At 35.7% G+C, this 25,973-nt stretch overlaps 1 protein-coding gene across 1 annotated transcript in view; it reads left to right on the forward strand.

The window, feature by feature from the left end:
- The first annotated feature begins 487 nt into the window (after nt 1-487).
- Nucleotides 488-25,973, forward strand: part of OLFM3 (olfactomedin 3) — a 203,673-nt gene continuing 178,187 nt past the window's right edge. Inside the window, exon 1 of the mRNA XM_047728403.1 lies at nt 488-977. Coding sequence (XP_047584359.1) covers nt 909-977 — 69 coding nt within the window. The 5' untranslated portion in view covers nt 488-908. The remainder of the gene's footprint in view (nt 978-25,973) is intronic.

Raw genomic sequence — 25,973 nt, forward strand, 5'->3', positions numbered from 1 at the left:
GAAGGATTTCAGCTGCGTGTGGGGTGGGGGAGGTCACTAATAGAATATCCCATTTATGATAAAAAAGAAAGCTTCTCATTTATTTATGCATAGTAAAGTCCTAGACAGAAAAATATACATTAATACATAACCAAACAAATTATTTCAATACTATTTATAAATGACAGTGCATATATGCATATATAATAGCTACAAATTGGGTGCCTTGAACGGAAAACTCACATTGATAGTCTGCACTGCAAACTTTGTTTAAAGCACTAAATACGATATCAAGTCCTCTGTCAATGACAGCAGAAGGTTCCAGGCACTATTTGTTTCATAATCCTGGATCTAGCTGACTCTTTACTTCTCCTTTGCAGATCAAATTGCCACCAAATGCTGAACTGGTGCGTGAGAGTCAATCCTTGTTTGGTTAACAAATTCCCAGCAACACAGACCCCCAAGCCCCCAGGAGTTGTAGTGATGTCATATCCGTTGCCCAGGTCTCCACACCTCTCTCGGCAGTTACTCCCTGTATCTTCTGCTTGGGTCAAAACTTTTGAGGTGGGCTGGCTAGATAGCAGCGGGAGAGAGGGTAAACTAGGGCTCGGGTTGGAGGAGCTTCAGCACCTCGGTCAGCGCCCACTGCAGCCTAACCCACCCCCTTGAGCTCACGCGGACTCCCTGCTCTGAGTGAGAATGCCTGCGGAATGATCGCCCCCCAGGGCGGCCGCCGCTGCTGCCGCTACTGCTACCGCCGCTACTGCTCCCGCTGCTGCTGCTCTTGCTCCTGCTCCAGCCACCGCCTCTGTCTCTACTCTGCTCTGACTGGCAGGCAGAGAGTGCAACGGACGAGGGAAAGGTCTCTGCAGTGAGAGTGGAGTGGCTACAGAAAAGAGAGTAAAGAGAGGGCAAAAACCCAGATCAGAATGCAGGCGACGTCCAACCTACTCAATCTCCTGCTGCTGTCTTTGCTTGCTGGATTAGACCCTTCCAAGGTATGGGAAATATTTAACTCTTGTTTGAAATAAATGTGCAATATGTAACAAACCGACCAAAAATGCAAATAAATATTGGGGGGGGGGGGAGGCACGAAAGACAGCTCTCCCAGCTATCTTGAGGTGCCTGGCTTATCCCTACTGCTAAGATAACAAGGTGAACTATCGAAGGAATAGCTCCTCAAGGTAGAGTCCAGGCGAGGAGGGGTTGGGGGAGGGACCAAGAGAGAATATAATGTGTATGGGCAGAGGACTATGCGGCTCTCGGGGGAATTTAGCTTATTCCGTAACCAAGTGCTTAATGCTCTCTTTTGAAGTCGGAAGGGTAATGCAAAGGAGTTAGCAGTTCAAACAATGCAGTTTGTAAACACGTATTAGGAGATGGTGCACTGTTTCTTTGTTGAAAGCAGAGAAGCGTTTTCCAGCTGCTTCGGGTCAATAATACTCCCATCGCAGACGTGCTGCGGTTTGTGTCCAAAACATTTAGGATGCTGCTGGTAACACACACGGCCGAGCAGCAGAGCTATACTCTGCCATGGCTGAGAGGCGTTCGTGAAAGGAGCTTGTGTTTATTTGCTTCTTTCTTTTTATTAAGAAAATTAGGAAGCACTGGGGAAGTTCTGATTGCCAGTGTTAAGAAACAGGAAGTGAGAACCCTGTCAAACTATGGAGGGAAAGAGGAAGGATGAGTTGTCTCATAGCTGTTGAACTCCGAAAATTATCCAGTACTGGTAATTAAAGTGAACGCTAAGCTCTTTTGATAAAAAGGTAGAAAAAATATGGAGAAATATTTTCAGTTTTGTGCGAGAAACGTCTTGACAATAAAGTGAGATAATATGAGAGCTTCAGCATTCTAAGAAAATCACAATGACCTGGAAAATAAGAGATAAAGGCATCTGGTAAGAAGAATAAGAGATACAATTTTTGAAATAATTTTGCTTATTTAGCTTATCAAGAGCACTTGGACAAAACAGAAAAAAAATGATACCATGTTACAAAACCATATAAAGCTGCATTTGAAAATATTGTAAAGTTATTTTTAAAGCTTAACATTATCTGTGTGGTGTAGAGAAATGAAGTTTCTTTTCCTAATTGTATAGAACTAATATGTAACCAAGAATAATCTAGTATTATGGTTGACTGAATATTTCTAGGCCAAATATAGTATACATTAAAAACTTAGAGTCATATCATATATATTTGTAGTTATTTCTTTGCAGTTTTCATATTTAGAGAGACCTGATGAGAATAATTTTATTTTAAAGGTATGGTTATGCTGATATTGTCCCTGTGAAATCTCCACACAGTGTGTGAATTCCACCTTAATGATCTTAGTAGAGCATTTTACACACTAAGGGATAGCTTTATATCCAGGTAAAAAGTGTTGACTTTGTTTTTATATTTTTAAATTTTTTTTTCTTTTTGTCTCTGGATTTATAGTGCACATCCTACTGCTACTCTCATTATACTCTATTGGTTACCACTTTTGAACATATTCAATTATATATCTTTTTTGGAATATTCTTGATAAAATAGTTTTTTAAAGCAAAGCCAATTACTGAGTTACTGTAGGAAAAAATTCACTTAAAGTGAGATTCATTCTTTAAAATGAATTCAGAAATGTAGAGCTTTACCAGGAACTGCATGTGTGATGTGATTTGTCTGGTATGTTTAGTGTCTGAACACCTTTTTGAATTCTTGAACCCCACTCCTTCCCAAATTAGATATATATAAACAAAAAAGAGCTATTAAATAAAAGAGCTGTTAAATTCTCCAATGACCCATTTTAGTTAATATGAATCTTTTCTAGTATTAAGAAGTTTAAGTCTGTGTATTCAACTATATATAACTTTTCTTTTGACATAGTGGGGCTGTTTAGTACAAGTAAGCTGAGAAATCCAGGGAAGGAAAACACATACATGAACTTTTCAAATTGTCCTTTTCAGATTCTAGATACTGCAATACAGTGTGTAAACAAGAGATGATATTTTGTTCTACACCATATATGACATTATAGAAAATATTAAAAGGTTCAGAGCAAATGATTTTAATGTCTAAAAACTTTTGGGGCTAGTAGACAAAATATTGCTCTAAAAAAGTTAATAAAAGCTACTGTTTTAGCAAGCTGTTATTGATCACCAAACTATAAGTATCCCTCCTAACCAAATCATAAATGATACCAATGAATTCTCAAAATAATTGTCAATTAGGTTATGAACTAGAAATTTTCACAAATTTTATTTGTTATTGCATGAACTACTTAAGGATTTAGGTAATAAAATTAGCATTCATAATGCAAATTATGTGTGATGAAATTGAAATAAAAATCCAATGATACAGAAATGTTTAAGACCACAGTTCTTGGACAATAAGTAATAATTAACTGATGACAGTTAAATATACAGAAATTTTAAACAGTTGATTTTTTTTTAATATACTAATATGCTAGAACTGATATATTTCATAATCCATGTTTAAATAAATGCATTCAAATATTCTTCTATATTGTTACACTTTCTTTATAGTAAATATATATGTATAATCACACATGGAGACCCACAAATTGGCAAAATAGGAAAGCTCTTAAGAATAGGTTTTCTTCGGGGCGCCTGGGTGGCTCAGTGGGTTAAGCCGCTGCCTTTGGCTCAGGTCATGATCCCAGGGTCCTGGGATCGAGTCCTGCGTCGGGCTCGCTGCTCAGCAGGAAGCCTGCTTCCCTTCCTCTCTCTCTGCCTGCCTCTCTGCCTACTTGTGATCTCTCTCTGTCAAATAAATAAATAAAATCTTTAAAAAAAATAGGTTTTCTTTTTTTTTTTTTCAGGTATAGGATTGCCACATGGATCAAATATTGGAAATTTAAACCCTAGTGATCATTGCATATTAATTAATCTAAAAACAATAAGTGCCAATTCCATTTCATGAAAGACTAGATCATGTTTATGTTCATGATCATTTTTCCTAAGATTGAAACTTCCAGATCTTATAGGACAATTTATAAAGTACTTAAGTATCGCCATCTTATGGTAAGATAAGTTACTTGAAAGAGAATTTTATTTTTAAATTAAAAAAAAATCCCTAAACTTTTATATTTATAGAATGGACTTGCTTTCAGCATGTACTCACTTTCTTTTCTCTCATTTGATGTATCAGAAAATTGGCAAAATTAGTATTTTCTTTCAGCAAAGAAAGGCAATTCACCATTAATTAATTATTTGTAATTTTTTATAGACAGGTTATCAATTTTCCTCTCATAAAATTATGAGAACTATGTTTTCTTAATTAAAATCTTATTAACAAGTTTCTAGTTTCATTTAGAAAAACTTATAGGTATATTACTTTACCTATTTTAAGAGAAATTAATTTTATTTGTAATGGAGTGCCTGAAATACAGGCAATGTGCCAAACCATCAATAATTTAATAAGTAAATTTTTAAAAACCTGAAAGCTTGTAGGAATTCAATTATTGCTTACTTTTATGGAGAAAGGAATATTCCAGTGCTAGAAATTCCTGAGAATGGCTGCTAGATGGCATCTCTGTGCTTTTAAACTAAACACACTGAGTTCAGTAACGACCTTGATTTTAGGAGAGCGAACCTCTTTTTCTTTTACAAGAAGATTTTCAGCAGACCATTATTCGAACATTATAACAAAATAGTAATTCCTGTGAATCAGAACCATGAATTTCTTTGCTCTGGGGTGCTGAAACAGGAAGAAAGGAAGAAATAAATGTGGCTGTGCAGGTTTTAAACAGAACATTTATACCAGAGTCAGATACTTGGGGAATAGTTAAAAAGCGGTGACATAGGCATAGACACACATTGGGGTGACTGTTGAACTTTAAGGTAGTTGTACCTCTGGGATAAATAGATTGAAAAATGCCCTAGCACACTTAGATGAAGAAAACATTCATTATCTCCTTACCTAGAAATATATTAAATAACTTATCACCATACTACTTGCTCACACCACAAACATAATAAAACGTAACAGTGATTCAGCAATTATGTCCAACACCAAACTGTTCTTTCTGTCCAAAATGGCTCAGCTAATTAGAATTCTTGCATTAAATAAGACAGTTGCTTTAAAGCCACATAAAGATTATGGAAAACAAGAGAATTTCAATCATTATATTTTTAGTGCTTCATAATGTAATTCACCAGGTATACATGCCTTTGCATTTTGGTATTGCTAAAGAAAATTATCAAGGACCTAAATTGGCTATGGTGGCTTTTGTACATAAACCTGAAGTTCTTGTTCTTTCAACTTTTAAATGAAATTAATAAAAAGCAAAAGCAGCAAGGCAAAAAAGCTGAGGTAAATTTGTTGTAAAATTCACTTTAAAAATCTATCTTCTCCTGTATCTCCTATATGCCAGACACACCGTCTATACAACAGGACCAACTCAAATTAGCACAGAAAATATGGATCGATGGCATTTGACAAAACCTGTAATCACACACCCATAAACCCTGATATGGTAAAAAGTGAAAAGTTCAACCCAACCCATCCATGTTTTGAAGAAACAAATTACTTTCTTACTCTGATTTTATCCCATTCTCCTTAAACCAATTGAATTCTTATTTTAGAGAAAGTAAATATTCCTTCTCACTCTCTTGGCAATTTGAAAAGGTTAAATTTGTACTATTTTCATTTATTTTTCTTTTAAAATTCTATCCCATGTAATTTTGCAATTACTCTCTTTAAAAATGACTATTGGGATGATTGATAGGTTCCCTGTTGGGACGGAAAGTGGCACAAAAGTGAGAAGCATAGTAGGATGCAGGGTCCTTTATTCTCCACCCCCCTTTTGCCACTATACATATGTGTGTGTGTGTGTATGTGTGTGTATATATATATATATATATATGTGTGTATATATATATATATGTATATATGTATATATGCATTGTGTATGTATGTATAGATGTATGTGTGTGTGTGTGTATGTATGTGTGTATGTGTGTATGAGGACGACACTGAGGAAGCTGTGATCTCACCTATAAAATATGAGGCCTACATGTTCTTAAAAGTTCTTTGTTAAACTCTAGGAGACCCCAAGCTATGCTTTGCATGTTTGTGGGTCCCCAGCCCTCCCAACCCCATTCATATATTGAAACCTAATGCCCAAAGTAAGGGTACTAAGCCCTGAGGCTTTGGGGAGGTAATTAGATCCTGAAGATGGAGCCTTCACAAATGAGATTTGTACCCTGATATGAGGCCACAGAGAAAAAGCTCATTCTTTCCATCATGTGAGGATACAAACAGAAGTCTACAACCTGGAAGAGGATCCCTGCCTGAACATGCTGGCACCCAGAGCTTAAACTTCCAGCCTCCAGAATTGTGAGAAAGAAATATCTGTTTATAAGCCACTCAGTGGAGAACTTCGTTACAGCAGCCCACAGACTATGATATTTTATTTAATCATATTTGATCATTCATAAAAAATTAGCAAATCGTTTTATAGGGTATAGCTTCTAAGATCATGAGATCTAAGATCTAAGATCATGTGACATCAGGGGATCAGCCTACCTAGATAATATCATGAAGTCTTCCTCTTCTGTGTTCGGCATTCAATAAAGCCTTAGGTTTTCTACTTCCTCACGAACCATCCTCTCCTTCCCTCTTATCTCCCCATACATGATTCATGTACCCAGGTTTATTCATTTACCCATCAAACGTTACTCACCCAACAAAGTGTGGAGTGGATCTGAAAACCAACATGTTTCTTGCTTCATCTCTAAGTCTTTTATTAAATAAAAAATTCTCTAGTGAAAAGCAAGAACTTATTTCTCACATGAAGGGAATTGCTAGTGTGATGAGATGTCGGAGGTATTTGGGAGGGCTAATTGTAAAAGGTCCTGCTTATCTTTGCTGACTCTTCCCAAGCAGAAACATCCTTAAGGATTTTGGACTTGCAATCATTACAAAACTTCAATTTTTGTACTAACAAAATATATAAAGAAAAAAAATGAGACTGGATAAAGCTAAGACTTGGCATTTGATTTACTGAAGTGTTAAGCAATCACATTTTACTTTAAATAAATTGGCATCAGTGAAATTAATAGAGGAGATGCAAAACCAGACAGCTGTCTTTGTAGGTTGGATGAGATGACTGTGGGTCTTTGGATCATCTGAGCATTTAGGTAAATATGTATATGTGTATGTATATGAACAGATGATTTCATAGTGGCATTAATATATTAAAGTAACATAAAAAATTATCTAAACATTTACTACCTAGATCCCAGGTTTAAATCTAAAAGATGATCTTGAAATTAGTCATCCATTTACTCAGTCTATGCCACCTACCAATTAAAAACCTTGAAGGAGATTTTCTATGAAACTAGTATTATCATGGTAATTCTCTGATATAATTTTTCAATTGTATACCAAATTAATTCAACATAAAAAGGCAAACTGGACATGAAATCATGGCTTTAAGGCCTAACATGATTTTAAGGCCTAACTGTGCAACATTTCCGTAAGACAGTTATCTCTCTAAAGCTCACTTTTCTTAGCTATGGACTAGATGGAATAGCAATAGTTCATATCATTATTAATTATATATATAATTGTATATATGTCACTTATACCTATAAATCATTTATATATAAATCCATAAGTTTTTATATAAATATTTCATAACATCAGTCAATCTATAACCAGATCTAAAGTCTGTTTTGTACCATATGCTGAGATCGTAGTAGAAAAGAGCCTTTCATTACCTTTTTTTCTTTGCTATTCCTTCTTCTCAGCTTTCAGAAAAGTGAATGTCATATTTCTATGTGATCAGCAGAATTTCTCAGAATCAGCCCATAGTTTTGGTCAAAGCTCCAATTTCAAAATATCACCTTGAAAATTTACATCATACTTATAGCCCAAAAGGCCCCGCTTACAAATTTGTTAGAAAAGAAAAATACAAGACATGCAGAGTGGTTCCATAATATCAAAGCCAAACTACAACTAGAAAAGAGCTTTTAAACTAATCATGGAGAGTGTATCACAGAGAGGATGGATATATTTAAACAAAGATCTATCAACAGATAAAATTGTTTTGACCAGATGAAAAGTGTAGGCTTCTTGTGTCTTTGCAAAGTATACCAATGATAAAGCAGTTTATTTTTTTTAAGATTTTATTTATTTATTTATTTATTTATTTATTTATTGGGACAGAAAGAGAAAGCACAAGCAGGCTGAGCCGTAGGAAGAGGGAGAGGGAGAAGCCGATTCCTTACTGAGTAAGGAGCCCAATGAGGGGCTCGATCCCAGGACCCTGGGATCATGACCTGAGCTAAAGGCAGATGCTTAACCACTTGAGCCACACAGTCACCCCTATTAAGTAGTTAAATCCTCTCTATGATTTTAAAATATTAAAGAAAGAAGATTTAGAAAGGGAGTTTCTCAAGTTATTCCATCTAAATATGTTCAGGGCAGAAGGTCATTGTCTTGGTCCATTCAGGCTGCAATAACAAAATACCACAGACTGGGTTAACAACAGAAATTTATTGCTCACAATTCTGAAGTTTGGGAAGTCCAGGATCAAGGCACCAGCATGATCAAGTTTTGGAAATGGTCCTTTTCCTGGTTCATAGCTTGTTCCCTCTCATTGTGCTCTCACATGTAATAGGGGCTAGGGAGCTCTGAGGAGTCGTTCTAGAAGGGCACTAATCTCATTCAGTGAAGGCTCCCCTTGATGACCTAATCACTTCCCAAAGTCCCCACCTCCTAAAACCATCACATTGGGTATTGGGATATCAACAATTTAGGCAGGTAGGAAGGACATAAATGTCAAGAACATAGCAGTCATGAAGAACTGACAACTTTATGAACATAATTTCTCTGCTCTTATCTCCCGGATTGCTTTCCTAGTCCCTTTGTTAATACTGGGTTTCTTGCTCTTTTTAACAGAGACTTTTACAAAGTGCTTAAAAAGACCTAACCCTTAATTAGCCACTTAATAATACTTCTTCTAATGTTATTCATCCAAAAGCAAGTCCACCTGAGTAACTCATGAATTCATTCTTTCCTTTCTCAGTTCAACTGATGTAAATAATATAAAGGGTAAAAATAGATAACTATATAATTTTTAGGATAGACTCTAATCAAGAAAAATTAATATTTAAGAAATGTATTATTTCAGAAATATTTGCACACCATCATTTAGTGAGATTTAACTTATTTCTGTTACTTGCTATAAGAGGTGGCAAAGCCTTTTGGGAAGGGAGGGGTCCAAAAATATAGGAACAGTATAAGAACATCTCTATCAAGAGTGCCATTAATTTGAATGTTACTAATAAAAATATTCAAAAATATTCTTGGAACTAAAAAGTAGAGTTTTCTAAGAACATTTATTTTTTTATGTTTTAAAAAACAAGTGTTCTAAAGTATATATCATAAGGCTATACCTTCCGTCATTCTTATAACAAGCCTTCAGGAGAATAAAAATAAGTTCAGAAAGAGGATCACATATGCTGTTGTGTTCCTCCTTTCGCCTCTCTTTGGAAAGCTCTTTCCCTCATCTCCATATGTCAAAATTTTACCTATATTTTAAGATGCAACTCAAATGTCACTTCTTCCATACATCCTGCCCTAACACTCCTCATACCCCAGAAGAAGAGGTAATCCTGAAAAACTAAGAACTCCTAAAAGAAAAGAATCATGTTTTATTCATCTTTGCATTTATAGCCACTACACTGTCTCTGAAATAGAATAGGTGTTCAGTGAACACAGACTGAGTTGGATTTTTTCCCCCAAAATTTGCTCTCCTCTATTGCACTCTATTTCTAATCACTTTTAGTACACTTTCCACTTTTTTTTCCCCCAGTTGGTTATTTATTGTATTATGTCTCCCTGAATAAATTGTAAGGTAACTGAGGTCAGACCCTGTCTTAGTCATTATCTTATCTTTTCCCATCTAGTGACTAGTATAGTATCTATTCAGGTAAAATACTTAACAAGTATTTGTTGAATGAACAAATTTACAGACAAAGGAAAAAATAAGTCAAGGAACACTTAAAAAACTCAAAGTCCTGGGTTAAATATAATATGTGTTTAGAGTCCACGCTCCCACTAGAAAAGATATTAGGGGCAGGAAAGTAAATTTTAAGAATCTTTTCAAGGGCTTAGACCACTTATATCTGGTTATTTATCTTAAAGGATTCAGCAAGATTATGTCTTTTTAAATTTTTAATTTCCTGTCCTACCTTACCATCTTTAGTGCTATTTTTGACTTTTCATAGCTCTCTGGGATACAACAACCTTAATACTCTTAAGAATTACCTACTGTGTGGGCGCCTGGGTGGCTCAGTGGGTTAAGCCGCTGCCTTCGGCTCAGGTCATGATCTCAGGGTCCTGGGATCGAGTCCCGCATCTGGCTCTCTGCTTGACAGGGAGCCTGCTTCCCTCTCTCTCTCTCTCTCTCTCTCCGCCTGCCTGCCTCTCTGTCTACTTGTGATCTCTCTCTGTCAAATAAATAATAAATAAAATCTTTAAAAAAAAATAAAAAAAATTAAAAAAAGAATTACCTACTGTGCTTCCTGATACTTGGTAGTAATGTTAGCACGTCCTCTTATTTCTTTGTGTGTGTATAAGCATCCATTTTATTTGCATAGGTTTATAAGTCTGAAGAGTTTATCAATGTGTACCCACGTCTTGACTACTTTATTTTATGTAATGTCTTAGCCTTACCTGATAAATATTTCTCCATCCCTTTGTAGGGACTCCATTATTTTTTTAAGAATATAAAATATTCTCTTAAAATTATTTTCTTACTACACGTTCTTATAATAGTACCATATAAAGAAAAGTAATATTGCCTCTATATTTGTACTACATTATTAAATGAGCACAACGCCATGATACAGAACAATATTAAATGATTAAGAGCAAATATAGGTAGAGTGGAGTTAAAAAAATCATCTGAGGGGCGCCTGGGTGTCTTAGTTGTTAAGCGTCTGTCTTCAGCTCAGGTCATGGTCCCAGGGTCCTGGGGTTGAGCCCCATGTTAGGCTCCCAGATCAGAGGGGAACCTGCTTCTCCCCCTCCCCGCTGCTTGTATGCTCTCTCTCTTGCTATCTCTCTCTCTCTCAAGTAAATAAATAAAATCTTTAAAAATAGAAAAAAAAATCATCTGAATTTTAACTTCTAAATATCATCAGAAAATTCAATATTTTCATGATTAACTTTGTAGGCTCAAATGCTCTGGAAAGAAATGTCAGTAATAAATTGTCCTAACAGCACAAACAAACAGCTACCTAGATAACCCCAAAGGGAGTGCATAAATTGAATAGATGATCTTTTTTATTTTTCCAACTAAGTTGAAGGTGATTAAGAAGCATTATCCCATGACGATTTAAATAGCATTACTAGAGGGACCAATTCCAGATGGCAGGATTTCTTCAAATAGAGAATCAGTATTGGAAATGATGATTCACTGCACCAAAATGTCATGGGTGAAATATTAACTTAAAAAAGACAATAACACTTCTGGGAATGATCTATGGCTATGGATGCTTAGGGAATTGTTTATCTGGAATTAGTACCAATGGTAAGTATATTTACACCTACATACGTTTTGTGGCATGATAACTATATCTTAGTGCGTATCACTGTAGTACTAAATAAACAGAAATATTATCTGGCTCAAGACCCACTGAAGACTTTTGATTATACTTACCATTTATTATTTATATTGTGCTACAGATATATTCTACTCTTTACAGAAAGCTGAATGCTAGACAAAGTCAGAGAATAAAATAATTCTAGTTTGATTGCATATACCTTAAAGCCCTCTAGGGATAAGCAGGAGGAAATGTAAAGAGACTTATGAAGCTCATGCCAAAAAAGTAGCTATTGTAATATAACTCAAAACTGGGCATAAGATATGTGAGAGTAAGGAATCAAGTGGACGGGATCAATCAATAATTTACACATGGTGCCCTTATTTGTTCCAAAGCACCATGACTTTCCTGTCAGTTATAGCAATTAAAAACTCCAACTCTAAATATTTGTAATGGAGTAAGACTGTAAGAAGTGATAAAATTATAAATGAGCTTATATGTGACAAAGAGGTGGATACACTCATAAAGCTGAAAGAAAAGAAGGGTTGAGAGGGGATGAGTATTTGTTTACACACTAGCATAGACTGAGGCTTTTACAGATGGTGTGTTCATCTGCCAACATGCATTCAAATTATTTCAAGTGGTTTACTGCATCCCCGCACAGAATGATTGCATTCATTAATATGAGAACTGGTTACCATTTTCTTACTGTTGGTATTCACTTTTAGAACAAAGTCTCTAATTGAGTTCAATTTATCTTTAATATCTCTTAGTAAAAAAAAAATGGGAGGAAAAGGCAATGAAAACATCCTTATTTCCTTTTTCTTTCTTGCAGCTTACCTTTGCAAAGAGAGAGGCAATAGAAAGGTGATCGTATTTTGTCCATTTGTAATCATTTCTTTTGGAAAAGATATCCCTCAAGGGACTCAACCTAATTAATATTAATTTAACATATAAAATGAAAATAAAGGAAGAGAAGAACCATACCAAATCAAAGCAAGTTACATAATAATTAGGAAATTGGAAATTTCACAGTGTTATAGACAGTGTACCAAATTAGGAATTTAAAAAGCTGGGGCCTAATACCAGTTTTGCAACTGTCTAGTTGTATAGCTTTGGACAACTCATTAAATTTTTTTGGTTTCCATTTCCTCATGTACAAAATGAAGATGCTGAGCAAAATGCTCTTTTTTTATGGGTGGGTCCTCCTAAAATGGGACACAGTCATATCTTATAAATGTAGCTCATCATTCTTTCATCCTTCCTTCTGCTCATAGACTCTCAAATTTTTAAAATTAAGGGTAAAACCTAGGTCTCTTTTACTTTACTTCTGAAAATCAAAGTTAATATCATCTGTCATCAAGAAAATCATGCTAATTTAGTCATATACACAGTGACACCAAAATAAATGTAACATATATAAGCTCATTTCACATCTCAAGCATTACAGAATATTTAATCTTTATTTTGTATCCTTCCTTGTTATTAGCTTTTGAAGATTCAGTGAAAAACAAATGAGTGAAGGACATTGTGTTTCTTTATCTGACAGTAGTTAAAAGAGACTCTAAGGGTTACAAGAAATAGAGAGACCACCTATTTTATTTTTGCATAAAGGAATAACCTCCATGACATAACTGAAGAATGGTTAGCAAGCTTCTATCCATATGTTTTTATTATTGGGGAGTGGGACAGTATTCAGGGACAATAGTCAAGGGACTGGATTATTTTTAATAAAAAAATAATTACAAAGTTTCTTTTTAAATTAAGTTATGAATTCCAGTGATATTTTCTGCTACTGAATTATGATTCATTATTTGGCTAAAAACAGTACAAAAAATGCATATGGATAGTGATAGACAGAATAATGTCCTCCCCAATGATGTTCACATCCTAATCCCCAGAAACTGTGAATATGTTTGTTACCTTACTCAGCCAAATGTGACTAAATTAAAAATTCTGAGATGGGAACATTGTCCTAGATTTTCTGATGGACCCAATGTAATAAAAAGGACCTTATAAGAGGATGGCTGGATGCTTAGAATCAGAAAAAGGAGAGAAGATGACAGAACAGAGACTGGAGGGAGTCACTTTAAAGATGGAAGAAGGGGCCAAAAGCCAAGGAATGTGGGCTGCCTCTAGAAGCTGGACAGCCAAGAAAATGGATCCCTCTCTACAGACTCCAGCAAGGAATACAGCCTTGTTAACACTTCAGTTTTAACCTCAGAGAACTTCATATCTCCTCCCTCTAGAACTGTAGGACACCAAACTTGTGTTGTTTTAAACCACTAAGTTTAGGGTAATGCCTTATAGCAGCGATAGGAAACTAATACATGATTCTAGATGACAGTAATTACTATGTAAGCATGAAACGTAAGTCAGCCAAATAACGCTACAGTCTGTGCTTGTAAATATTAACACTAGAGAAACAATAGATGTAAAATTACAGGGAGTTCTAAAAAGTAAAGTTAGATAATATAGAAATGAAAAATTGGGGGCGCCTGGGTGGCTCAGTGGGTTAAGGCCTCTGCCTTTGGCTCAGGTCATGATCCCAGCAGGGTCGTGGGATCGAGCCCCGAGTCGGGCTCTCTGCCCTGCAGGGAGCCTGCTTCCTCCCCTTCTCTCTCTGCCTGCCTCTCTGCCTACTTGTGATTTCTCTCTCTCTGTGTCAAATAAATAAAATCTTAAAAAAAAATGAAAAATTGTTTAAAAAGAAGACTAATTAGATTATACATAACCTTAATTTAATTACATGATAGATAACCATTTTCCCTAGCTTGACATTTATAAGATACAAGTGAGTCTTTCAGTTGTTGTTAGGTAAAATCTGCCTATAGAATCTCACTCTCAATCTAAGAATTAAGTGGTTGTCATTTCATTTCTTTGCCAACCCAGGATCTTAAAAGCATTTGATGCCACATTCTTTATACTGGATTTGTCATCTACAGTGAAAATGCAAATAAATTGTCTACAAATGATTTAGTAAAATGATGAAGACAACTACTTCTTTTCATCAGTCAAATTCGATCTAACAAAGGCACTTGTATGTCTTCAGATGAAAACAATTTTGTTTAGAGAACCAATGCATGTTACACAATAAAGGCATGGTCAAACATGATGATTGTTTAATGATATTCCACAACGTATAAGCAAGTGTGCAGTTGAAGAAGAAAATTGTGTTGTTGAATTTGCTTATTTAATTTTAAATAATTGGGATTTGGGTTTAGCTTTAGGAAAATATACAAAGTGAAGAAAACAGTCCAGAAATTAATTACGCTCAATGATCTTAATTAATACATGTTATATTTATATTACATTCATATTAGGATAAATTTTTCAACAAATACTCATGCCTGGCAATATTGTAGGAATTGGAGATAAAATACTTTTTAAGAGGTATATAGTTACTACTATCAAAAAGCCCTTAATGTTTTCTACCAGAGAACTCAATCAGATATATTAATAATTATAGTACTACATATGTCCTATAACAGATACTTGCATCTGACACAAGTCAAGGATAGAGAATGAACATCTACAGCAAGCTAGGCATAAGAAAAAATTTCCTGGGGGGAGTGATGCTTAAAGGAAGATCAGCAAGACAATGAAGGAAGAAAGGGGCTTCCATTAAAAGGCAACTCATGGGGCGCCTGAGTGGCTCAGTGGGTTAAGCCGCTGCCTTCGGCTCAGGTCATGATCTCAGGGTCCTGGGATCGAGTCCCGCATCGGGCTCTCTGCTCGGCAGGGAGCCTGCTTCCCTCTCTCTCTCTCTCTGCCTGCCTCTCTGTCTACTTGTGATCTCTCTCTGTCAAATAAATAAATAAAATCTTTAAAAAATAAAAAAAAAAAAAGGCAACTCATATGAAGTCACAGAGATATAAAAAAGCATGTGAAACACTTTAGAGCTTTCAACATGACTTGAGTTCTTTTACTACTAATTTTATGAGAAGTAGGTGAAGTTGATGAAAAAGAGAGCTATTGGTAGCATTAAAATGGTAGAAAAATGATTACCTAAAGTGTCCAAGATTTGACCTATACCAGATTTAAACATATTTCTAGCCTTTAATTACCTTAACCCAAAACAAAGAAATAAAACACAATGTAGTTGTATTATTGTAGTTAGAGTTATACAGAGAAACAAAATCAACAGGATGTGTAGGGGGGTGTGTATGTCTGTGTTGCACTCATGTGTGTGTGTGTGTGTATATATATATATGTATATATATATACACATATGAATATATATCATACATAATATATAAAAATATTGATGATGAAGAATTGGCTCATGCAATGGATATTTCCCCAGACCTGCAGTCAGCCAGCTGAAGACCCAGAAAAGCCCATGGTGTCAATCCAATCCAAAAGCCTATAAGCTCAAGACCTAGAAAGAGCTAGTGTTTCTGTTGGAGTTCAAAGATAGGGGAAAAAAAATCAATGTCCCAACTCAAAGGCAGTTAGGCAGAAATTTTCTTTTACTAAGTCCTTTATTTCTATTCAGGATGCCAACTGTTTGGGTGAGGCCCACCTACATTAAGGAGAGGAATCTGCTTTACTTAGTATACCGATTTTCAACTGTCATCCAGAAACACTGTCACAGAGATATTCAAGGTAATGCTTGACCAAATATCTGGGCATACCATGGTTTAGTCAACTTGACACATAAAATTACCTAACATAATCACATTAAAAATGTATATATATATGGTTATATGTCTAGGTGTCTCTATTTTATCTCTTTATATCCAATCTCATCTCTATCTACTATTTTAATTCTCAAAATGGTAAGTTACTGAGAAGAACCCCAACACATCTTACCCCAAGATCTCTATGACTTCATGGTGATTGTCTGTCCCTGCCTCATCCAATTCATGCTGATTAAGCTCCCCTATGAACTGTGAATGGAGATTCCTTGCACATTGTGGACTACATCACCACCATCATACATGAAAATTATTATTACAAAATAATTAAAACTATTATAAATCTTCTTAGAACAAGTCTGTTGTCAAGATAGTTCCACACACAAATGATCTTCTACTATTTTCTGATCTAGTTATAAGAGGATTCTGGCTTGGTCAAATTGGTTTGCAATTTGACATCGCCTAAAACTGTTAGTCAGGTTGCGTACTGAATTCAAATTCTATTGACCGTGTTTTTTCACCATGCAAAGGTTTTTCATCTTGGAATTTCTTTCATCTTTATTTTTCCTTTTCCTTCCTTCCTTCTTATTTTATTCCTTTTTTTTTTTTTTTGTATTCATGCAAAAAACACAAAACCCCATCATAATGTTAGAAGTTGGAGAAGAAAAGTTCAAAAAATGTAAAACTGGTTGCCACGTTGCAACAAAATACCCAATGACTAGGGTAAGCCTGCTCTTGAAGTTTGGAGCCAGACACCAATGACATGACATTTGCATCATGTTGGAGGCCACGATAAGGCTGGAGACGAAGACCAAACCAGGCCCTGACTTCTGTCTCCCTTTAAGTCCAAATGCTTAATAAAGGATTACGGACAGAAAAGGTTGAGTAGCACTGAGAAAGGGTCTGTGCTATGTGTCGTGCGCTTGCCTACGTGACTTCCCACACGTATTCCCTACAGAAGGGAACAATGTGGTCAGGGTCATAAATTCTTAGTTGGTCCTTGCTGTTCCTGTACTTCCCATAATCCACTCCTTGGTTGATTGTAACTTCTTGTATCAATAGTAGCTAATGGCATTAGCCGTGACTACCTGGCATCACGAGATTTGTTTGTAGTTAATGTAAAACTTGTTATAGGAACTTGTGGTTACTCCTTCTCTTGTGGTCTGCCTTATAAATGCTTGTAAGATGTGGAGTAAAATCGGCACTGTTGGACATCCTCCTTAGTGCTCCTCCTGCCCCCATCTCTTTGTCTCTTAATTTCTTTTGACCATCCTCTTACCCTCACGTTCCTGGTCGATTTGTCGCGCCGGCCGCGACAGCATCACCAGGGACTTATGGTGCAAGATTTTCAATGCATTTTTAGAGTGTCTGCCACATACCTAGCATTAATTGGAATCTAAGGATATAGGAGTGACCAATGAAATAAAAGTCTCTGCCCATATAATGCTTAAAATCTAACTAAAATAACAAACAAGCAAATTGTATGTCACGTGATAATACACTATGTGGAAGGAAAATAAAACAAAGAAGAGTAAGTAAGAGGCAGTGACATGTTGTAAGGTCCCACAATAGTGGGGCAAAATAGGTCCCACAATAAACCTGATACTCGAGCTGACACATGAAGGTGAAGGAGTAAGCCATGTAGATATCTGGCAGAAAAGAGTTCCAAGAACAAAAAAAAATTAAGTACAAATTCAGAAAAGCAAAAGCACACAAGTGGCAGGTTTGAGAAAAGGCAAGGAGGCTAGTGAACAAGGGAAATGAACAAAAAGGAAACTAACAGGAAATGAAATCAGCAGTTTAGCAGGGGAAAGATCATGTGGATTCCTCTAAGTGGTTTGAAGGAGTCTGTGGGAAGGGAAGATACTTGTGTGTTTTGAGCACAGATGTGACATATTATTTTACTTCTGGTGATAAGGGAAGAAGAGAGACCAGGTGGTATAAAAAATTAAATTAGTGGTGGTAGCTAACAGAATTTATTCAATGAGTTGAAAATTGGCAATGGAAGTTTTTTGGCTTGAGCACTTGGAAAGAAATGTCTCTCAAGATAAAAAACCCACTGGGAGAAGAGATCAGAAGTTATATTTTAGAGTTGCTAAGTTTGAAATGCATATTAGATTCTCAGAGTCTATAAACTGAGGGCTTTGGAGGGGAGGGGGGTACGGGGTTGGGTAAGCCTGGTGGTGGGTATTATGGAGGGCATGTATTGCATGGAGCACTGGGAGTGGTGCATAAACAATGAATTTGGAACACTGAAAAAAATAAAATGAAAAAAATGTCAATTAGACATCCAAGTGTTGTTTTTGAGTAGGCAGTTGGTGTTTAGAGCTCAGTGGAGAGGTCTGAACTACATATATCATTTTGAGAATCATTAATACATAGATAGTACTCAAGCCCATAAAACTGGAGGGGATCGGTGAGAGAAGTGGCCTGAACACTAATGCCTCAAATATTGAAAGGCAAAAAGCTGAGGGAAAACTAATAATAGAGACTGAGAATTTATGAAACAGGAGGAAAAGTTGGAGAAGATACTGTCCTGAAAACAATGTGAATGAAATGTCTCAAGGAGAAAAAATGATTAAATTAAATTTTCATATGCTTCAACTGGACCAAGTAATATGAAATTCAAAAATGAATCGTCTTTAGAAATGGAATCACTGGTGAGATTGATAAATGGATTCAGTACACTGATGGTGACAAGTCCTCATCTTAATGGGTTCAATAAAGCATAAAGGAAGAATTATAGATAACAAACAGATATAAATAAGACTTCTGAGGAGTTCTGCCATGAAGAGAAGAAAAATGGGGTAAACCTAGAGGAGGACATGGTATCAGACATGCTTGGTTTTGTTGAGTCTAAAATGGAAGAAATAACACCATGTTGTAATGATAATAATCACAAATAATCATGAATGGTTTTAAATAGGATCACAGAGAATTCTTCTATGGGAACAGGTGGGAAGACAAAGTATGTGTACTAATGCTCTTTGTGGTTTAGATAGGGGAGTGCAGACACATGGAAGCTCTCTTGTAATTGCTTTCATCTTCTCAGTGAAATAGAAAGCATGGTCATCAGCTGAAAGTGATGATGGGTTATTGGTAGAAAGAAGAAAAGAATAATGCCCTGAAAACTGCAATTAGGAGCAAAAAGGACAGCTTTTCCACTGTCAGGCTGTGATAGAGGAGTGTGGCAAAGGGCTTGGGAGTGCCTTAGAGGCAGCTGTCTACTCAGGGGAGAACGAGATTTCAATAAAAGTAAAAAGGTGAAGAAATTTTCAGAGAAGAGAGTAGACATGAGGGAATGTCACTAATGATTGATTGTGAGTTTCTCACATGTTGCTGTCTGCATTAAATCGATAATGAATCTTTCATGTACATTGAAAGACAAGTCTGAGTTTTCCCCAGGAACTAGTTATTTTTTCACTGAGTCTATGAAGAAGTTTAGCTAGCTCAGATCTCTCTTGATGTGGAAAACGTACAAAGCCATAAACTAGTTGAAGGGCATTCAACACAGTTTATTATAGAAAGTGAAAAGATGTATCACTTCTTTTCCCCACACTTTGGGCCAGATTTATCTTAGATGTCATAGCATACCCAAGGGAAGACTCAACCACTGAGTCTTCCAAGTTGATATGGTATAACCAGGAAAGACGGGCACAGCTGACAGCCAGGGGGATTGTATAATTTAACCCTATTGGGCCAAACCTCTGCCCTGAAAATTTCCTTGGAACATTTTTAAAGCAACACAAGAAAGTTGTATTGCTGACTGATATGGAGGCTGTCATCCAATTAGCAATTTTCCCACATCCATGAGAACATATTGTAATAGTCCCACCAAACACATACAAGAAAACTGGGTTCACTTTTGTTTCTTCCACAAATCCTGAAACCAAAATAAAATCTTATTTCAATGTACTACATTAATGCAAAGAAATTTGTAGTTTGTTATATTTAGCAATTTATTTCTGCTCTACCATATGTCTAAAGGAGACATGGCTCACATATGTCTTTTAATCTATTATACAATGTCTTTCTAATTATCCAACAAACATAACAGAAGAAAAATGTTAAGTTTAATTTTATGTGACTAAAGCAAGCAAAAGAAAATAAAAGATCTATGTGACATTCTTCTCGTTTTCTTGCTATGAGGTAATATTGTAATAGAATAAAAGGAATTGTAAGGTAATATAATGATGTTGAAAAATAAATCGGGAAATAGAAAAATTAAAACGTGCTGATGTATTTGTGCATATGTGTACTTGTGTGTAAAGAAGGGGAAGTTTCATCTGCCAACTACTAAAGTAAAACTTCAACCATCAAAACTTATTACATAAATTATATAAATCAACAGCATGAATTATAAAATATTTTTAAATGCAGCTTGATTATTTCCAATTCACATAATCATCTAAGTTAGTCCCACAAATTTTACTTGAACTGTTGCCTAATAGAAAGCTTTAGAACTCATTGAAAAAATAGTTGAGATCACTTTCAAATTATCCTGTCAATTAAATGAGCATGGGTGATTTAAATTCCCCATCAAAATTCTGTTTATAATAAAAAAGCTTATTTCCTTCCTTCCTTGCTTTTCTGCCTTTTCTTTTATGCAAAGAAAACACTATTTTTAACCTCTATCATAGTTACTCTATGATCCGAATGATGGGAAATTGCAGTAAATAACATTTCTTGATTGAAATTATAAGAAATTATGTGCCTTCCTTGAAGCATGTTACTTCTGTGTAAATCATGTATTTCTTGGTATTATAATGGGAAAATAATACCTCCCTCATGGGACTACATGAAGGTTAAATAGCATTTTGAAGCACCCAGTCCACTGCTTAGCATTTAATAAGTGCTAAATGAATGGCAGCTTATTTTTTCAGTAATTAGTGTTCAAAAACATTGTTTGTGCTATATGTCCTACTTCTTAACTAATGCAATCATCTGTAACCTGACATTATTCATTCAGTTCACCTTATCCAATTTTACATGATTTCCAATATATCTTTTGAAAAAATAAAAGATATCTATTCTTTTCAGAAACTCTACCTACTTCTGGCACCATTCTCATAAAGTTTTTGTTTGTTTGTTTGTTTGTTTGTTTGTTTAGATTATCTTTTGGAAGAGTGGTGTGAACATGTTAATATTTAGAACAAAAGAAAAAAAAGAAAGTATTTTACAAAGACCCTTCACAATAGAAAAGGCTATGTCTGTGGGAATAAATCGACTGTAATTATTTTTTAAAAAAGATAATAACCAATGATTTCCCATAGTATTAACAAATGAGGATTGGAAGAAGGCAATTTTATAGGTTCTACCCTTACTCATTTACAGATCATCTCTCATCTCTTGAACAAAGCTTGTTGTATTGAAATGCTTTTGCAGAAAGTAAGACAGAATTGAACAAATGCCTCCTAAGGCCTTTTCCAGGGCTGGGATATATGGTGTCTCATTTCAACAAATCTTTGAGAAGCACATGTTCATTCAGGCCCCCCACATGCTGTGATTTTAGCTTGTTCCAATTTTCTATGCTCTTTTTTGTAAGCATGTCCATTTGGTGTTTGTCTAGAATCATAGTCCGTGTTCATGAAAAAGAGAAATACACACAGATCTAAATTTCAGTTAACTGTGGCCCAGCTCTTTAGCAAAATAAAATATCTCAACTCAGAGATTCATTGAAGATGTGAGAATAGAATAAAATCAGTCATTGGATCATCTGAGAACTTTTCCCAACTGTTAAAGTGAGAATGTTGAGAATGAGGAAAAGGTTGATTAAAACTCCCAAATGAATATTATTTAGTCACCAATCATTTTGGACTCTTCCATTTTAATAAAGGACGTTAATTCTACCACTAACACAGTTGTTAAAACATAGTTTGTACACCTACCATTGAAATTTTTAGAGAGTAAAATTTCTTGTTTACTATTACCCAAATTTTATTGAAAGCATTGTTAAGAGCAAATAATTCAGGGAAGGTTGTTTTAATATACCAATATGTAAGGCCAGACTGTCCATGAAATAGAGATATATACTGCAATAGCTCCCTCTTCTTCATTATATAGTTCTTATCAAAGTGTATTTTACATTAGGCAAAGTAGTATATTTATAAATCTATAAAAGATTTTAAGAACCTCAATAAATAGGGGAAGGATGGAAAAGTTATCCTTCTTGGAGTCCAACATATAATAAAACCTTCAATTTTTTTTTTTTTTTTTTTTAGTTTAAGGAATATAGAATGGTAGCTAAAAATTCATGAGATAGAATTGAATTTGATCAAGAGTTTCTCCTTATTAGTTATGGAACCTTGAGAAATTAACCTCTACAAACTTCATTTTACTGATATATAAATCCAGGGTAAAGTGAAACATATCTCATAAGATTATTGTAGGGAAGTACATGAGATATTTCCTGGAAGTATCTGAAACACAGTAAGATAAGGACAATAAAGATGTTATTACCAATTATAGCCTGATGGCTAATTATATTATTAGTATTAGTACTTTTATGTGTGTAACTCATAAAATATGTGTATATGTGTAACCTCTTTTTAGGTTACCCATTATGTAAGCCCTCTCCATCTGAGCATTTCACAGAGTAGAAAAGGAGTGGGTGCAGCTAACAATCAGCAGTAGTCTGTCCACTCCTGGGCATCCATCCAATGACCAGATGGTCACTACAATCCACCTGGACACATTTAATTCTCCTGCACATAATACCAGGTCAGAGTTCCATAAGTGGGATTTAACCATAAAACAAAGTAATTGGAAATTACCTAATTATATATTAGGTAAATTTATTTTAAAAGACTAAGGAAAAATCTAAACAAACACATATCACTAATTACAAATCGCATTGTGTCCTAGTGTCTGGGGAAGTTCTATCTCTTAATCATAAGTCCTTTCCTGTCTGTCTTATTACTTTTTCAAAGAGTTTAAAATGCCCCATTGAAATAATGTTCAGGGACGCCTGGGTGGCTCAGTTGGTTAAGCAGCTGCCTTCGGCTCAGGTCATGATCCCAGCGTCCTGGGATCGAGTCCCACATCGGGCTCCTTGCTCATCGGGGAGCCTGCTTCTCCCTCTGCCTCTGCCTGCCATTCTGTCTGCCTGTGCTTGCTCTCTCTCCCTCTCTCTCTCTGACAAATAAATAAATAAAATCTTAAAAAAAAAAGAAATAATGTTCACTAAAGTGCAGTTATTCTTTTGTTAACTTATAGCAAATTCTTAAATCTTGCTCCTCATTCCTCCTGTACTTTCCTTCCTACATGGCTTTCTTTTATGCTCTTTCTGTCATTGTTATATATAGTGTTACCCTCCTTTGACAACTCTCTATATGCATATTCCATTGTTTCTTATGTTCTCCTAAATATTTTTTTCCTTAAGAGTGTATCTTCTAGGCAATGAGTCACATTCTGCTGCCTTTCTCTTACTTTTATTATCTCTTTTTGATAATTTCCATCTGTCTGAAAACAGCAATCTATAATGAAATCATTGTGTTATTTGTGTTATAAGCATTAATAATAAGTGGTTTCCATTTTTCTGTGACAATGGGACAATGGTCACTTACAGTTCCAAATGCCATTTTGTTGACTGAAATGGGGCTATTTTTATCCTCAAGAAACATTGATAGTTTTTTGTGGGGAAAAAAGATCGGCTATATATAAATCAGAAAGCCACCCCCTAAAAAACGGTTCTTTTAGGGGGCATCTGGGTGGCTCAGTGGGTTAAGCCTCTGCCTTCGGCTCAGGTCATGATCTCAGGGTCCTGGGATCGAGCCCCGCATCAGGCTCTCTGCTCAGCTGGGAGCCTGCTTCCCCCTCTCTCTCTGCCTGCCTCTCTGCCTACTTGTATATAAAATCTTTTAAAAAAAAGTTTCCTTTAGGGACGCCTGGGTGGCTCAGTTGGTTGGACGACTGCCTTCGGCTCAGGTCATGATCCCGGAATCCCGGGATCGAGTCCCACATCAGGCTCCCAGCTCCATGGGGAGTCTGCTTCTCCCTCTGACCTTCTCCTAGCTCATGCTCTCTCTCACTGTCTCTCTCTCAAATAAATAAATAAAATCTTTAAAAAAAAAAAAAAGAATGCTTTTTTAAAAAAAAAGTTTCCTTTAGGAAACAAAGCAAATTATTTCAGTTATTTTGTGAACTTCTCTACCTATAGGAAAATGACATAATTCAAAAACAAAACAAAATAAAACTTTTAAAAAAGTGTTTCCTTTTGGACATTCTTTAATGTCCAAAGAATGTTTCTTATGGTTCCATACAGAAAAAACCTCAGTGCACAAATAATAAGCTAAAATTCATTTTAAAAATTTAAAGCATACATGTGATTTAGCCTAACAACTACTTTCTGGCCATGGGACTATGTAACTACGTTGCAATGCCAATTTAAATGTTAATCCAAATACTATGGGACAATATCTACATTTGCACCCATAATTGTCTCCAAATAGTAACTGCCTAGAAGAAACACGGATATGGAGTTAATTTAGATCACTGAAATAATCTGCTTCTGTGGAACAGGGAGAATCACATGCTTTTGTCTGTAAAGTACTTTGATCTGTAAAGTACATCCCGATGTGGAACATCTATTGATAACTTCATACTGGCTCCCCATTAGTTAGAGTCGATTCATAATCAATTCAGTAGACAAGTTCCACAGTAGGGGTGACAGAGCAAGAGCTTTTCTGACATCAACAGGGGTATCAGCCACATGAACAACAACAAAGACATGAAGCTCTTTTACTGAATTTCCTCTTCTTGAAAGGACAAATGAGGGACCATGTAGAAAAAATAGAGTTGTTTCTCATTTCTTATTCACCCTCCATCTTGTTTCAGAGAACATGCTTCAAGAGGATGTTAAGAGAGTCCCTGATTCATGGAGCTTAAGGTCTAGTTGTGGAACAGACTGAATTAAGAATAGATAAATAAAGAGCAAAATGACATATATTTGCAAATTGTCCGTCAGAAGACTGAGTCAAAGTACAGGCATAAGGAAGTGTTAGAGTTATGTAGCATGAGTTGACCCTGTCAAGGTTAGATTAAAGCAGGACCTCTGCATCAAAAAATGCACCAGAAGCACAATAATAAAGTCACAGGACATTATAGGTCCTTACCACGTGGGTAAGAGGAAGTTTATAACTTCTCCACAGTGGCATAAAGATAAAATTATGGAGGGAGCAACATTGATGCAATGTCCAAAACTAAAGAAAATAAGGGTACCACTGGGGCAACTGAGGTGTCAGAATCTTTAAGGCATTATCTCTATAACTCCAAAATCATGAGATCTGGGGGATGACACCAAAATATTTCCAGTATCATTACAGCTCTTAAAATTAGTTAACTATGAATAGACTGATTTTAAGCAGTATATTTCATACAGAAATACCCAAAACCCTAGAAGACATTAAATCATGCATTCGTGCACTAATTTATTTCACAACCATGAGTAAAATACTAGTCATCGACAAGGAAGCATAAAACCTAGACACAGCAAGTGAAAATATCTAAGCAATAATTGCTAATTTTGTCAAATAGTTTTTGAGCACCTGTCATGTTTCAGGCACTAAATCCTTTACTAGTGGTATAGAATCTGTGTGAGCTAACAGAAATGAAAAGCACTATCAGAGAGTCAAGAAAATACTGTATACTGTGACATGAACTGGGTCTTGAAGCTGAGCAGAAAGGAATTTGGCAAGTGAACAAAAAACCTTAGAATGAAGGGGCGCCTGGGTGGCTCAGTAGGTTAAAGCCTCTGCCTTCGGCTCAGGTCATGATCCCAGGGTTCTGGGATCGAGTCC

Source organism: Lutra lutra, chromosome 4 (assembly GCF_902655055.1).
Source record: "Lutra lutra chromosome 4, mLutLut1.2, whole genome shotgun sequence".
In the NCBI taxonomy this organism is placed as follows: Eukaryota; Metazoa; Chordata; class Mammalia; order Carnivora; family Mustelidae; genus Lutra; species Lutra lutra.